The 17342-nt window shown below is 36.6% G+C and overlaps 1 protein-coding gene across 1 annotated transcript; it reads right to left on the bottom strand.

The window, feature by feature from the left end:
* Window positions 1-9003: 9003 nt before the first annotated feature.
* LOC145819052 (uncharacterized) lies at window positions 9004-9489 on the bottom strand. Its single transcript, XM_082913038.1, has one exon. It carries the CDS (start codon window positions 9487-9489, stop codon window positions 9004-9006), a length of 486 nt encoding a protein of 161 aa, XP_082769164.1.
* Between the last annotated feature and the right edge of the window lie 7853 nt (window positions 9490-17342).

Genomic DNA, 17342 nt, shown 5'->3' on the forward strand with positions numbered 1-17342 from the left:
GAGCAGTAATGATGGCCATCAGTCAGTAAACAGTAGTGGTTCCACGAGGGAACCGACAGAGAATTCTGTCACAGTAACAGTAAACAGTAGATGCTAAGGATGCCACAATACAGTTCAGAATATAGGACATACATTCATTCAATTAATAGTAATCAGTTCAGAAAACAGTACAGTTCAGTTATTCAGAAGATAATCATTTGTGAGCATATCTTTACACAATCGTTACTCACAGAGTTTGGGCTACAGTATGCTAGAGCGTGTCTCTCCAGTCGCCAACCCTACACAGTTAACAGATTGAACACACTAAGCCACACAATTGGGAAAGATAATAACTTAACCCCTAATGCCTAGGTGTGCTCTATGTCTATATCCTCAACAAGACGCCTTAAACTAGGCCTAAGAATGCCTAGAATGGGATGAGGATGCAAAGATGTACATTTAAAAGCATTGTCAGAAAAACAGAGTCCCGCTCGAGCGCAGGTTTCCCCGCTCGAGCGGTCATGCAACAATGGTACACGCTCGAGCGTAAACTTTTCCGCTCGAGCGTACTGTAAAAGTACTGGATGGGTGAAATCTCCGCTCGACGCCCGCTCGAGCTTGAGACATGACTCCGCTCGAGCGCCCAATCCTCCGCTCGAGCGGACTGTAAAACAGTGCAGAGAGATGCTGGATGCTCGGATTCTCCGCTCGAGCGCCAAGTTCCCCGCTCGAGCGGAAGTGCGAAATCTGAAAATTCCAGATTGCACCTCCAAGCTCAAAACCAAGTTGTTAACAACTCAAAACTGATCCTCTTGGGCTTATTTTCTGGAAAATTCTTATAAACACATGGAATAACACGATTCAAAACTCAATTTGAGAAATCAAAGCCCAAGGGTGTTTAATCCAAACTTAATTTCAAACCATTTTCGAGAACATGAAGACCATGCAAACATCCATGAATTCAAATCAATTCAAAGCTCCAATTAGATACTCTAAGGAGCCAATTCTTTTCAAAACATGGTGAAATCATGGACTATTCTCAAAACATGAACATGCATGTAACATTTTTGCCATGAAAACAACTCAAAACTCAACCAAGAACACATGCAAGCATGGAATGAGCTTCAATTCAGCATGTATGCACCAAAACATGGCTTAACTCTACAATTAAAGCATGAATTGTGCAAGAATGGATTCTAAGACAACAACAAGAAGATGAATGTCCTACCTTAGTCTTGTGTTCAAGGTCTAGGAGCTCAAAGTAGCAATCAACACTCCAATTCCAAGCAAGATCAAGTAAATCTCTTAAGAACAACTCAACTCTCTCTCACTCTCTAACTTGGGTCGGTTGAGGCAAGAAGAGGAGAAGAAAATGTTTGTTTGATCAATACGTGGAGTGTATACAAGGTTCAAGAGATAGTGGCCCACTAAGTGGCGGAACGGTAATTAAATCAAACTATGCGATTAATCGATATTTAATCTAATCTCATCATACCTAATCAATTTTCAGATAATTATACAATAAAATCACATTAATTCTAAGGATCATAGAACACTAATCGGTTTCGGATTCGGCCGCCGACAAGGCCTTCAATTAGCAGTTTAAACATACGAACATGAACAGATAATCATACTGTCAACAGATAAAATGCAATTAACTAACATGTACTCAGTCAATTCGGTTTTCAATTTCAGTCAGTCAGTTCAGTACTTATAATCAGTTTAATTATCAGTAATCAATGTTTAACGGTAATCAGTGGTGAGGGTTATTACAGTCTCCCCTCCTTATAAAGAGTTTAGTCCTCTAAACTCGAGTTACCTTCATCCTGGAAGAAAACAGGGTTCAGTGGGAACAGGTCAGGATATCTTCTGGCCATATCATCTTCCCTTTCCCAAGTGGCATACACACCACCATGGTTCTGCCAGTCAACTTTCACTAGCGGGATCTCTTTGTTCCTCAGTTTCTTGATCCGTCTGTTAACAATCTGTATAGGCCGTTCCTCGTAAGTGTAGTCATCACTCAGCACTACACGAGTAGGCTCTATTACATGGAAAGGATCCCGAAGGTAGTCTCTCAACATAGAGATGTGGAAGACGTTATGCATGTGCTCCATTTCAGGAGGAAGCGCAACTTGATACGCCACCGGATTGATTTTCTCAATGATCTCATATGGTCCGACGTATCTCGGTGCTAACTTGCCTTTGACTCCAAAACGAGTTTGGCCCTTCATCGGTGTCACTTTCACAAACACGTGATCACCCACTTCATACTCTCGGTCTCGTCTTCTGACATCTGCATAGCTTTTCTGTCTGCTCTGTGCAGTTTTCAGCCTCTGTTGTATCAGTTTCACTTTTTCAGTGGTTTCGTAAACAATCTCGGGCCCAAGCAAAGGCCCGTCTCCAACTTCTGTCCAGCAAATCGGAGATCTACATTTTCTGCCATACAATGCCTCAAAAGGCGCCATACCAATACTCGAATGGTAGCTGTTGTTGTAGGCGAATTCAGCTATGGGCAAGTGACTTTCCCAGTTTCCCTGAAAATCAAGGACACACATTCTCAGTAAATCCTCCAGAGTTTGGATGGTCCTTTCTGACTGTCCATCTGTCTGAGGATGATAGGCACTACTCAGCCTCAATTCAGTACCCAATGCAGTCTGTAGACTTTGCCAAAACCTCGATGTAAACTTTGAATCCCTGTCAGAAACAATAGATACAGGCACTCCATGCAATCTCACAATTTCATCAATATAAATAACGGCCAATTTGTCCGCATTATAGATTGTCTTGACAGGTAAGAAGTGAGCAGATTTAGTCAGTCTATCAACAATAACCCAAATTGAGTCCATACCTTTACTAGAGCGAGGCAATCCCACTATAAAATCCATGGTGATATGCTCTCATTTCCACTCCGGTATTGGTAAGGGCTGCAATAAGCCTGCGGGTCGTTGATGTTCGGCTTTAACTTGTTGGCAAAGAAGACATTTAGACACAAAGTCGGCAATTTCTTTCTTCATTCCCGGCCACCAGAAATTCAATTTCAGATCTTGATACATTTTCGTGTTCCCTGGATGGATAGAAAATCTTGAGTTGTGGCCCTCTTGCAGAACTCTTCTTTTCAGTTCAGTGTCGTTCGGTACACATAGTCTTTCTTGAAACTTCAGTACATTATTCTCAAATTTGAATCCCGGTCTCGGTTTGGATTCTCTTTCTTCGATGACCTTTTTCAAGAAGTCATCCAGTTGCTGTTTCTCTTTAATCTCTTCAATCAGTACTGGTTGGGCAGAAATAGCAGCTAAGGTTCCACCTTGTTCTCGCAAAACAATTTCAATTTCAGATTTTTCCAGATCACAAAGCAGCTCTTTCTGTCCGGTAAGCAGACATGCTAAGTTTCCAATCGATTTTCGGCTCAATGCATCGGCAACGGTATTGGCTTTTCCCGACTGGTACAATATCTGTAGATCATAATCTTTAATCAGTTCTAGCCATCTCCGCTGTCTCATGTTCAGTTCTTTCTGTGTGAAGAAATATTTTAAACTCTTGTGGTCGGTATATACTTCACATGTCACCCCGTACAGATAGTGACGCCAGATTTTCAGTGCAAATACTACTGCAGCAAGTTCCAGATCATGGGTCGGGTAGTTCTTTTCATGCGGTCTCAGTTGACGGGAAGCATAGGCAATTACTCTCCCATTCTGCATTAAAACACATCCCAAACCCTTATGAGAAGCATCACTAAAGACAGTATAACCATCCGTACCTGATGGTAAAGTTAAAACTGGTGCAGTCACAAGTCAAGTTTTCAACTCTTGGAATGTTGATTCCCTTTGGTCAATCCAGTCAAATGATGTCCCCTTTTGTGTTAACTGAGTCAGTGGTAGGGCAATTTTGGAGAAATCTTTGACAAATCTTCTGTAATATCCAGCCAATCCCAAAAAGCTTCGGACTTCAGTCACATTTGTCGGTCTAGGCCAGTTCACTACAGCTTCAATTTTCTGCGGATCAACAGAAATTCCATCTTTGCTAACAACATGCCCCAAAAACATAACATGGTCAAGCCAAAATTCACATTTAGACAGTTTACCATACAGTTTCTGTTCTCTTAAAGTTTGTAGGGCAAGTCTCAGATGATGTTCATGTTCTTTTATATTCTTGGAGTAAATCAATATGTCATCGATAAATACAACAATAAAATTGTCAAGGTATGGTTTAAAAATTCTGTTCATGAGGTCCATAAATGCAGCTGGTGCATTCGTGACTCCAAAAGGCATAACTAAAAATTCGTAATGTCCATACCTCGTTCTGAAAGCAGTTTTATCAATGTCTTCCGGTTCAACCTTCAGTTGATGATACCCCGATCTGAGATCAATCTTAGAAAATACTTGAGCACCCTGTAACTGGTCAAATAAGTCATCAATACGTGGCAATGGGTATTTATTTTTCACAGTTACCTTGTTCAGTTCACGGTAGTCAATGCATAGTCTCAGCGAGCCATCTTTCTTCTTTACAAACAACACCGGTGCACCCCACGGTGAAGTACTGGGTCTGATAAACTTCTTGTCTAACAGTTCTTGCAATTGCACTTTCAACTCCTTCAGTTCAGTTGGAGCCATTCGGTAAGGAGCTTTTGACACCGGCTGTGTTTCGGGAATCACATCAACGGTAAATTCAATCTCCCTATCAATCAAATCCCCTGGCAAATTGTCTGGAAAAACATCTGGGAATTCTCTGACTATAGGAATACAGTTCATATTAGCATTATCGTCAGTAGATACAGTCAGTACAGAACACAAATACCCCTTACAGCCCTTTCTAATCAATTTTACAGCTTTCACAGATGAAATCAGATACGGAGGAGGTACTACTCCACTCCCATTAAATACAAATTCAGGCAAACCAGGTGGGCGGAAAATAACTTGCTTGGTCACACAATCAATAGTGGCATGGTATTTTTGTAACCAATCCATCCCCAATATTACATCAAAATGATCAATGTTCAAGGGTAGTAAATCAATAAACAGATGCATATCCCCAACAATGATTTCACAGGCGGGGTACATATAAGCACATGTCATAGATCCTCCTACGGGTGATGATACTGCTAACAGATAGTTCATGGGTTCCAAGGGTCTATTCAATTTACGCGAAAAAGCATGCGATACATAAGAATGCGTAGACCCCGAATCAATTAGTACATAAGCATTCTGAGTACAAATAGAGAGAATACCTGACACAACGGTCTCGGTATTCTGGACATCTCCCGGTACTAGGGCGAACACTCGGCCCTGCCTCATAGGCTCTTTCCCGGTAGCTTTAGGGTTCGGTTTTGGTGGAGCGTTTGATGCTGCGCCGCTGGCTGCAGCTTTGCTGTTGCCCTGAGGAGCAGAAGGACAATCTTTAACCATGTGGCCCACCTTGCCATACCTGTAACAAGCTCCAGATAGTTTGTAACAAACTCCCTTATGATTTTTCCCACATTCAGAACAGGGCGGTATTGTACGGTTTCCTTGACTAGAAGTAGTCATTGACCCTGTGTTTTGCTTTTTGTTCAACGGGTTGTGCTTGCCTTTCTTGAATTTAAAACCCTGTCTTTTACCACGCCATTCCGACGCTGGTGTTTCTGTTTTCAGTGCTTCAATGTTTGATTCAGCCATCAAGGCTCGATCGAGAACACCTACAAAAGTCGGTAGTTTCAAAACATTTATTCGGTCAAGAATTGCAACATTAAGGCCGCCTTCAAATTTTCTAGCCTTCTTATATTCCGTATCCACCATATGCGGTGCATATCTAGCAAGCTCGGTGAATTTCGTTTCATATTCGGCAACAGATGTGGTGCCCTGTCTCAGTTGTTCAAACTCAGTCACTTTCCTGTCCCTAACACACTGAGGGAAGTACTTTTCAAAGAAGGCTCCCTTGAATTGAGCCCAAGTCAAAACGGTATTTTCGTCACGGATCAACATCCACCACCTTCTAGCTTCTTCTTGCAATGTAAAGGTGGCTAACAGTACCTTGTTCGCTTCCGAGCACGGAAACACTTCAAATAGCTTTTCTGTTTCAAGCACCCAAGCTTCAGCCTTTAATGGTTCGAGGCCTCCCTGAAAGGATGGCGGTTTCATTTTGCTGAACTTCTGGGTCAGAGCAATAATATCCCCATCATTCACATTAGGTTCCGGCTGTACCGGAGGAGGAGGTGGGGGCTGTTGGTTTTGTTGTTCCAGTCTAGTAGTTATCAGTTCTATCATTCTTTCCATTCTTTCCATTCTTGCCTCGGTAGACGAGGATTCAGGTTCATTTGCATTGTCCATTTCACTATAAGCAGTTATAACAGTTTTATACATAAGCAGTCATTTGTTTCACAGTTTAACACATTAGCAGATATTCAGTCAGAACATAGCCACACACTTTTCATGTTCATGAGATGCCCTAATTACTTCCTAGGACACCCTATAGCTCAATTGGACACGTGTGTGCGGTATAACTCGTGGTTAAGTATCGCTCTGATACCACTCTGTCACGACCCAAACCCGGCCCTATGGGTTTAGCACCGTAACCGGCCAGTAATCCGAGATTACCGAAGGCCTACAGAACAGTAATACAGTAAAACTGAGTACAGGGCCTGGCGGAAGCCAATACAGTAAGTAAATAATGTCCATTGAGCTGTGACAGTCTGTATGCCAAAAAGATTTTTCATACATTCATACATAAACAGTACAGAACAGTATGCAATATTTACAATCATTCAGATTAGGGACTCTATCCCTACATAACAGTACGGAAACATTCAGTCTATACAGAACAGTAAACCAGTACAGAAGGGGTAAGTGTAAAACACCCCTAAGCCTTAACGCAATAGGCTCGGAACCTCGCGATGAGGCACAATGGTTGGCTTGACAAAACAGGAGTAACCCTGACGCTCCTAGCTGCGGTCTGGTGCCTGAACACCTACATATATATATGAGCAGTGAGCTAAAGCCCAGTGAATAACATAATGCGTAAAGAGGTTGAGAATGAATGTCCTTACAGTAATGAAAACAGTTCATTTAAACAGTAGTTCAGTTGCTCAGTCAGTACAGTCATATGCGGTACATCCATTAGCATAACAGTACAGTAAACAGTAGGTCTTAAAAGACCGAGCAGTAATGATGGCCATCAGTCAGTAAACAGTAGTGGTTCCACGAGGGAACCGACAGAGAATTCTGTCACAGTAACAGTAAACAGTAGATGCTAAGGATGCCACAATACAGTTCAGAATATAGGACATACATTCATTCAATTAATAGTAATCAGTTCAGAAAACAGTACAGTTCAGTTATTCAGAAGATAATCATTTGTGAGCATATCTTTACACAATCGTTACTCACAGAGTTTGGGCTACAGTATGCTAGAGCGTGTCTCTCCAGTCGCCAACCCTACACAGTTAACAGATTGAACACACTAAGCCACACAATTGGGAAAGATAATAACTTAACCCCTAATGCCTAGGTGTGCTCTATGTCTATATCCTCAACAAGACGCCTTAAACTAGGCCTAAGAATGCCTAGAATGGGATGAGGATGCAAAGATGTACATTTAAAAGCATTGTCAGAAAAACAGAGTCCCGCTCGAGCGCAGGTTTCCCCGCTCGAGCGGTCATGCAACAATGGTACACGCTCGAGCGTAAACTTTTCCGCTCGAGCGTACTGTAAAAGTACTGGATGGGTGAAATCTCCGCTCGACGCCCGCTCGAGCTTGAGACATGACTCCGCTCGAGCGCCCAATCCTCCGCTCGAGCGGACTGTAAAACAGTGCAGAGAGATGCTGGATGCTCGGATTCTCCGCTCGAGCGCCAAGTTCCCCGCTCGAGCGGAAGTGCGAAATCTGGAAATTCCAGATTGCACCTCCAAGCTCAAAACCAAGTTGTTAACAACTCAAAACTGATCCTCTTGGGCTTATTTTCTGGAAAATTCTTATAAACACATGGAATAACACGATTCAAAACTCAATTTGAGAAATCAAAGCCCAAGGGTGTTTAATCCAAACTTAATTTCAAATCATTTTCGAGAACATGAAGACCATGCAAACATCCATGAATTCAAATCAATTCAAAGCTCCAATTAGATACTCTAAGGAGCCAATTCTTTTCAAAACATGGTGAAATCATGGACTATTCTCAAAACATGAACATGCATGTAACATTTTTGCCATGAAAACAACTCAAAACTCAACCAAGAACACATGCAAGCATGGAATGAGCTTCAATTCAGCATGTATGCACCAAAACATGGCTTAACTCTACAATTAAAGCATGAATTGTGCAAGAATGGATTCTAAGACAACAACAAGAAGATGAATGTCCTACCTTAGTCTTGTGTTCAAGGTCTAGGAGCTCAAAGTAGCAATCAACACTCCAATTCCAAGCAAGATCAAGTAAATCTCTTAAGAACAACTCAACTTTCTCTCACTCTCTAACTTGGGTCGGTTGAGGCAAGAAGAGGAGAAGAAAATGTTTGTTTGATCAATACGTGGAGTGTATACAAGGTTCAAGAGATAGTGGCCCACTAAGTGGCGGAACGGTAATTAAATCAAACTATGCGATTAATCGATATTTAATCTAATCTCATCATACCTAATCAATTTTCAGATAATTATACAATAAAATCACATTAATTCTAAGGATCATAGAACACTAATCGGTTTCGGATTCGGCCGCCGACAAGGCCTTCAATTAGCAGTTTAAACATACGAACATGAACAGATAATCATACTGTCAACAGATAAAATGCAATTAACTAACATGTACTCAGTCAATTCGGTTTTCAATTTCAGTCAGTCAGTTCAGTACTTATAATCAGTTTAATTATCAGTAATCAATGTTTAACGGTAATCAGTGGTGAGGGTTATTACAGTAGGAAAAGGGGAATGACCCAACACTTGAACACAAATTTGATCATACTCCAAATTAAGGCTAGCAAGGAAGTCATACACAAGTTTTTTCTCCACAGTCTACTAAAATAAAATTGCATCCTTGGAACACAAAACCTGTAAACTCTAATAATAATCCAATTCTTGCCACAAACTACTTAACTCAGCATAGTACAACACAAGTGATTTGTCCTTCTGATCCAAACCCCGAAGCTTCTTTTTAAACTCATATGCCTGTGCATCATTAAACTGTTGAGAATACATCTGTGAGGCAACGGTCCATATCTCGTGAGCAATATCTAGGAGAAGAAAAGACCGACTAATGGCGGGCTGCATAGAGTTTATGAGCCAAGTCATAACCAAAATATTCTTAGAAACACATAGAGTACGCGAAGAGGCATCATTAGCAGGTTGGAGAAGATCACCGGTACTGTAGCCAGTCAAACGACGGGCAACAATAGCAAGGCTACAAGAACGAGACCAAATCAGGTAATTGGAGCCATCAAGTTTCACAGGGTTGATTTGAAGAGAGGGACTATCATTCAAGGTCATAAAACGATGCACTCCACCCTCTTCACTAACCTTAGGATCTTTATCCACAACTCCAGCCATTGAAAATCAATCCGCACAACAAATAACAGTCTAGGAATCCAAAAAAAAGCCAAAAAACTAACTTAAACACAACAAGCTACCTTTATAAACAGAGATAGAGCCACAACGTAGCAAGGGGAGCCAAAAAAGGAGCAAAAAGTGAAAGAAACCTCACCAATCCTTCAAAACAATGACTCTAGCCCTCTTAGATGTTCCAATTGGCTCATAGGGACAGAAAAGAAAGAGAATAAACAACCCTAAAAGGGCTCCAGTAGTATCTTCCGAAAAATAGCTAGTTTTTCCACAAAAAAAAAAAAAAAAAAAAAAAGCAACAAAAATTGGAAAAAACTACGAAATGATAACAAAAAAATTAAAATAAAATCATAGGGATGAAGCCCATTAAATTTCGAACATGAGAGGAAATAATATATATATTTTTTATATACAGAAAAAATGAGAAAAGAATAATAGGAGGAAAAACACAATCTTTAAGGAGGAAGATGTAGCTCTAATACCATATTAGATGTTAGATTTACATATGAGAGAAGAAGAAGAAGAAGAATAAAAGAGAAAAGAAGAATGAGAGAACGACTAATGATATATTAACAGTAGAATCAATTAGGGTTCTCCCCTCTTACACATGTATTTATAATATAAGACTACAAAATAAAATGGCATAGCTAGCCTTAGACACTAACACTTAATAGACGTCGATCCATCAGCATCCACCGCCACCACAATCGGCTACGCCGGCAGCATTGACGAATCCGCCTCCATTCTCCTAAACATAATCACATGCATCTAAATCAACAATGCTTTCGTGCTAGTCTGATTTATCACATTCCTACTATCCAAATAGACATCATAACAAGTCCTCACAATCTGAAGCAAACAATCCCCATGAGTTCACAGGAAACCAATGTAACCACAAACAGCAAAGTCTTCAGCACCAACAATTCAACCGATTCGTCCACCAAGTCGTGACATTTACAGATCGATTCAATCAATTTCGACAACAATTTCGCTTCAGGACCTCCTGAAGTGTCCGCATCGCCATAGAGATAGCCTCGGGTGATGAGTTTCTAAATGCAATCTAGGGTTGGATCAACAATCTTGAGATTGCTGGAATAGCAAGTGCTGATAATGGGGGTGAGGATGAAATCCGAATTGGCGAGGGAGAGCTCAACGGGGCCGCCATCGTAAAGGACACCGAGAAGCAATGAGGTATGGTTGTTGTTATTGTCAGGGGTGGTGGGACTCAATGCAATAGATTTTCAGGAGAGGTGAGATGATTGAGAACAAATTTGCATTGGGGAAGGGAGGGTGAGGTTGGGGAGATCGCCGAAGTGGTGTATCGCCAGAGTGAGAGCAAAAGGGAAGATGGTGGTCGCCGGAGAAAATTGGGCTAGTCTGCTCCTACTTTGCTTCTTTCTTCTCTCTCTCCTTTTTTTTTTTTTTTTTTTTTTGGGTTAATATAATGATGGGGTCCACAAGATAATGTAATTAATCTTTTTTAAAAAAAAATTAATAATAAATAAATAATAACAAAAGAACAAATTTTAATAGATAAATAAATAAACAATAATGATAATAATTAAAATTCACATAAACCATTCTCACCTCTACCACAACTGTTACAACACCCATCTCCACCCTCTATCATACCCCCTCATCCCCACCTATTTCGTGGGAGTGATTGCGATCCATGCTCTGGCATGCATATAGAATCTATACAAGTACACAATTTTGGGTGTATGATATCTTCATTTCTGGTTTTAGATTTCTTGTGGTAGAAGAGAGGGAGGCATCAAAGAGGCTAAGGGGCAGCGGCTAGAGGGTGATGAGAAGGAGAGAGGGAAGTTAAGGGTTGCATTTGGAGGCTTTTCTCAAACTACGCTCTTATACTAATTTATTTTCTAAACTCTCGTTTGGGAACTGTTGGCTTATTTTTCTTACGAAGGAAAATATCATAAATGCGAGCGTGCCAGTAAGGATTGAAAAATCCTTACAGATTAAATTCAAGCCAATTATCAAGCGATTGTGTTGACGGTTCTTTTGCCTCAACGAAGAGGACTTCAAATTTGCCAAGTGTAGCGAAAAGAAAAAGTAAAAGAAGAAAAAGGGACGGAGAAAGATGATTGAGTGAACAATCAAAGTAATAAATACTTACCTCTACCCCTATGCTTTGAAAAGAAAGTGCATAAAATGCTTCGAAATGGAAATACTGAAAATAAATGCTTCGAAATATAAATCTATGTTAAACTACTCCTAAGATAAGGAAAATGACAAGAAATATTGAAATCAAGTGTCTTTGATTTAAGTTCTGGATCCTTTACAATGTAGCCATTAATGGCTATTTATAGAAGAAAAAATACAGCAATAACTACTTAGTAACTACCCATTTCTTCCATCTTCATTCTTGTCTTGCCATGTGTCCTTCCACTCATCCACTTTGTCCTCCCACTCATCCACTTTGTCCTTCATATTCTCCATTATCTCTATAACTTCTTTTAACTTCCAAATAAATAAGAGGATGCCACGTGTCCTGCAATTATATAAATAATAAATAATAATAAAAATTACAAATTTATGGTGCTAACATTACCCCCCGCGGCCCTTAAAAATGATATTTATTTAAATTTTTAAAGGGCCGAACCAAGCAAATGACTAATCTAAGCAATAAAATGCTTCGAATAATATCAACAAAGTGCTTCGAATGATATAATAGCCCCAATAAAGTGTTTCGAATGAGTATGGAATTATGACTAAATGTCTCGAATGCTAGCTATTACGGACTAGTAACAAGCTTCGAAGGTAGTACAAAGGACCAAAATCATATTTCGAATGTTGAAAGTGCCAGCAAAGGATAAATTACATCCTTAGAAATACTCAGCAAAGTTTCGAAGGTTCACAACCACCATCATTGTTTCTTCGAAGCTGTTAATGCAAGATAGAGTGCTTCGAAGCTTACAAAATTATGGCAAAAGAGCCTTCGAAGCAGCTTTTGGCCAACATTATAGTTATTCACATTTTGTATGTTCTGGTTCATACATAATTAATAAAAATATTAATTTTGTGCTTCGAACCAGTTATTAATTCTTCGAAGACATCAAAATTGTTGTTCTTCGAACCAACTTATCATGCCAAAAACAGGCATTATTCGACAACTAATTAATTGTCATTTTTACATATATTTGAAGAGATGTACACATTTCGAAAGTTTTCAAAGCTCTATACAGTTTCGAATGTGAAGTAATCAACATTCGAAACAACTCTTGATGTTTCGAATGTATCTTCAAAGCTTTATACAGCTTCGAAGGTGAAGTAATCAACTTTCAAAACAACTCTTGATGCTTCGAATGTATCTTTGATGCTTTGATTGTGTACATACAAACAACTGGCCATCAATTTGAAAAGATAAGCCATTCTCAACCATTTATTTAAATGCACAGGCTTTTTCTAGCCAAATTCATGCATTTTAAATGGTCATCCCTTGTTCTTAGTGCTTCGAATTCATAAGAACAATTTGTTAATTTTATTAGCCACATCATCAAAATTATATTTTGATGTGAACCACAAATCCAAAAAGGATTTTGAACACCAAAAGTCATAGTATAGTGTGACCATGAAAATTCATACTTTTTGACATTTTGAAAAATGTCAAAAATTTTGAATTCATGAACAGCAGCTTGTTCATTATTCTTGACCATGTTTGTTTTAAAAATATGACTTTTGCCGAGTAGATTTTCATAATTATTTGGCAAAGTGGGTTGTTTTTCCATGTTAGCCATTAATGGCTTATGAAAATCACCCATAAATATGTTATTTTCATGACTTGACTCTCTAAAATTTGGTTTTTGGACCTCCCGAGCCATGTATAAAACATCATTCTTAGCCAAATTTGGCTCAAAAACATGCTCTTTCGTTATGTTAATTTCATAATTTGGCTCTTTAAAAACGGACTCTTGAACCCTCCGAGCCATTGATGAAATCAACTCTTTACTTTTGCTATTTTCAACCATGGAAAAATTCTGAAAAAATTCACCAATTCCGGCCATTAAAGCCTCAGTTAAAGACTTGGTAGTGAGAGTTGATAACTCATCATTCCATTGGCAAATTTCCATATCAAGTTGATGAATTTCTCTAATTAAATGGTGTCTTTTTTCTTCCACCAAATAATATTGTAATGGATGAAAGTTTATTTCATCAAGAAAATGGATCTCTTCTTGAAGATCCAAAAATTTTCTTTCACGCCAATATATTTCAAATTGACAAGTTTGAATGGCGAAATCCAAATCGTTTGTCATTTCTTACACTTGGCAGTTCCACTGGGCGTGCCAAAAAATGTTGGCTTATTTTTCCTACGAAGGAAAATATCATAAATGCGAGCGTGCCAGTAAGGATTGAAAAATCCTTACAGATTAAATTCAAGCCAATTATCAAGCGATTGTGTTGACGGTTCTTTTGCCTCAACGAAGAGGACTTCAAATTTGCCAAGTGTAGCGAAAAGAAAAAGTAAAAGAAGAAAAAGAGACGGAGAAAGATGATTGAGTGAACAATCAAAGTAATAAATACTTACCTCTACCCCTATGCTTTGAAAAGAAAGTGCATAAAATGCTTCGAAATGGAAATACTGAAAATAAATGCTTCGAAATATAAATCTATATTAAACTACTCCTAAGATAAGGAAAATGACAAGAAATATTGAAATCAAGTGTCTTTGATTTAAGTTCTGGATCCTTTACAATGTAGCCATTAATGGCTATTTTATAGAAGAAAAAACACAGCAATAACTACTTAGTAACTACCAATTTCTTCCATCTTCATTCTTGTCTTGCCATGTGTCCTTCCACTCATCCACTTTGTCCTCCCACTCATCCACTTTGTCCTTCATATTCTCCATTATCTCTATAACTTCTTTTAACTTCCAAATAAATAAGAGGATGCCACGTGTCCTGCAATTATATAAATAATAAATAATAATAAAAATTACAGATTTATGGTGCTAACAGGAACTCTCCCTTTTAATTAAAAAGTCAAAAAATTATTAAATTAGTCAAAAAATCAACAATTCATACTAAAAAGTCAAAGATTCTCTTTTCTCTCTAATTTTTGCATATTTTTTCGTAAAAAGTCAAAAAATTATCACAAACATACTAGTTTTTTTTAACTCATATTTTAGCAAAATAGCTAAAAAGTTACTAAATTAATCTGTTCCCAAACGAGGCCTAAGCCTACTTTTGCAAAATTTCTCAATCTAAACTGAAGCGTTTTTACAAAACACAGTTTTAGTATTTTTGTGGTCCAGATGGACAAAATAAACAAAATCATAAAAACGTGTTTAAAAAACGCACTTTTAATTAAAATAGCGCAATTATAAAAAGCCCTTATAAACTGACTTAGGCCCCGTTTGGGAACAGGCTAATTTAGTAACTTTTTGACTATTTGACTAAAATATGAGCTAAAAAAACTAGTATGTTTGAGATGACTTTTTGATTTTTTACAAAAAGATATGTAAAAAATAGAAAGAAAAAAGAATCTTTGCCTTTTTAATATAAATTATTGACCTTTTAACTAATTTAATAACTTTTTAACTTTTTAACTAAAATAAAAAATCCCCAAACAAAGTCTTAGAACACATGTTTTGGAAACACGCTTTCAAGTTTAATTAAATTCGAGACGGAGTTGGCCCCGCTGGTGGCATCTCACTTTTCTATTGGAGGTCAACCCCCCCCCCCCCCCCCCCCCCAACACAAGAAATTATTCAATGCTCCTCCACCAACTCCTACTTTGACATATATTAGGGGTTGTTCAAATCAAATTAGGCACTGCTTGGGTGGTGGCTTTTTTGTTAGAAAAATTAAAAAGTAAAAATATTTAATCATATTATTTTTTATATATATTTTCATAAAAAATAAAAAATTAATTAAAATAACTACTTCTCAAACACCCTCTTAATAAATTTAAAAAAGTAAAAAATCATTACAAAAATAAAAAAACTAAAAAATAATTTAAAAAAAAAAAACTTCTTATCATTTTCTCTACTTTTTGCATGTATTTTTCATAATAAAAAAATCTAAAAATTATTCTCAAACTTTTATTTTTTTACCTCCTTTTAATTAAAATTTTACAAAAAAAAATTTACCAAAAAATTTAAACAAATTCTCAACTATTTGGTCCAGTTGATATTTCAACCGGAGACAAGCCATTTTTTTTTTTAAATTTATTGATTTTTTAGAATTATTCTCACCCAAAAAAATTTTAATTAAAATTTAATTAAAAAAATTTATAAGCGCTTAAAAAAAATTTAAAAAAAAAATTCATTCTCATATTTTAATTAAACAAATTTTTTATAATTTTTTAAAAAAATTATTTTAATTAAAAAAAATTATAAGTGCTTAAAATTTTTTTATTTTCATATTTTAATTAAAAAAAATTTATAAAAAAAAATTATAAGCCACCAGTTGAACTAAAAATTTAGTTACCAAAAAAATTTAATTAAATTTTTTTTTTAGTTCAACTGGTGACTATTTTATTCTCATATTTTAATTAAATTTTTTTTTTAAAAATTTGGGTGAGAATAATTCTAAAAAATCAATAAATTTAAAAAATAAATAAATAAATAATGACTTGTTTCCGGTTGAAATTTCAACTGGATCAAACAGTTGAGAATTTGTTTAAATTTTTGGGTAATTTTTTTAAAATTTTAATTAAACTATGAGGTAAAAAAATAAAAGTTTTGAGAATAATTTTTAGGTTTTTTTATTATGAAAAAACGTGTAAAAAGTAGAAAAAATGAAGAATTTTTTGATTTTTTAAAAATTATTTTTTAGTTTTTTTATTTTTGTAATGATTTTTTATTTATTTATTTATTTATTAAGAGGGTGTTTGAGGAGTAATTATTTTAATTATTTTTTTTATTTTTTATAAAAAAAATATATAAATAAATAATTTGATTCAATATTTTTACTTTTAAATTTTTCTACAGAAAAGTGAGATAACACCAACGGGGCCAACTACGGCCCTGTGGTAGAGCTGTGAGAAAGTACTTATAACTTATACCTTAACAATTTATATTTTATAATTATGAACCTAATCTCATTTTTGACTTATAAATTAAGCAACTCCTGCCCCACTCAAAGAATAAGCTGATTTCTGACTTACAAAAAGTAATAAGCTGCATTGTTAAGCTAAACCAAACACATCAAAATAGCTTAAATTAAGCTGAAAGGTGAAATAAACAGCTTTTAAGCTGCACCAAACAGGCACTACATCTCGAATTTAATTAAACTTGAAAGCGTGTTTTCAAAACACGATTTCTAAATCAGCATCCACACACTTTTTGTAATCGCGCAATTTTAATTAAAAGCGCGTTTTCTAAACATATTTTTATGATTTTATTTATTTTGTAATCGCGCGATCTTAATTAAAAGTGCGATTTCTAAACACATTTTTATGATTTTGTTTATTTTGTCAGCCTGGACCACAAAAATACTGAAAAGCGTGTTTTGTAAAAACCCTTCAGCTTAGATTGGGAAATTTCGCAAAAGTAGACTTAGTTTGAGAAATAAATTAGTATAAAGGCTTAGTTTGGGAAAAGTCTCTTGCATTTGAGTCAATTGTTATACTTAAAGAAATATATATATATATATATATAAAATAGTTTACAGAGTCCCATGCAAGACACGGACTATTATTACAGTATGTTTAAATTTTATATTTTGATAATTTTTTTAAAATTAAAATATTGTTCTATAAAATTGAATAGAATAAATCATTAAATATATGATAAAATTATGTGATATGATCCGTATTATTTTTTGATTTGTTATACACTCAATGATATCGACTCTAATTCTATTACCATATCATTT

Source organism: Camellia sinensis, chromosome 2 (genome assembly GCF_055761805.1).
Source record: "Camellia sinensis isolate YWXY chromosome 2, ASM5576180v1, whole genome shotgun sequence".
NCBI classification, from domain to species: Eukaryota; Viridiplantae; Streptophyta; class Magnoliopsida; order Ericales; family Theaceae; genus Camellia; species Camellia sinensis.

Coding starts and splice junctions, on each gene's coding strand:
- LOC145819052 (XM_082913038.1), bottom strand. CDS start 9,489: ATGGCTGGAGTTGTGGATAAAGATCCTAAGGTTAGTGAAGAGGGTGGA.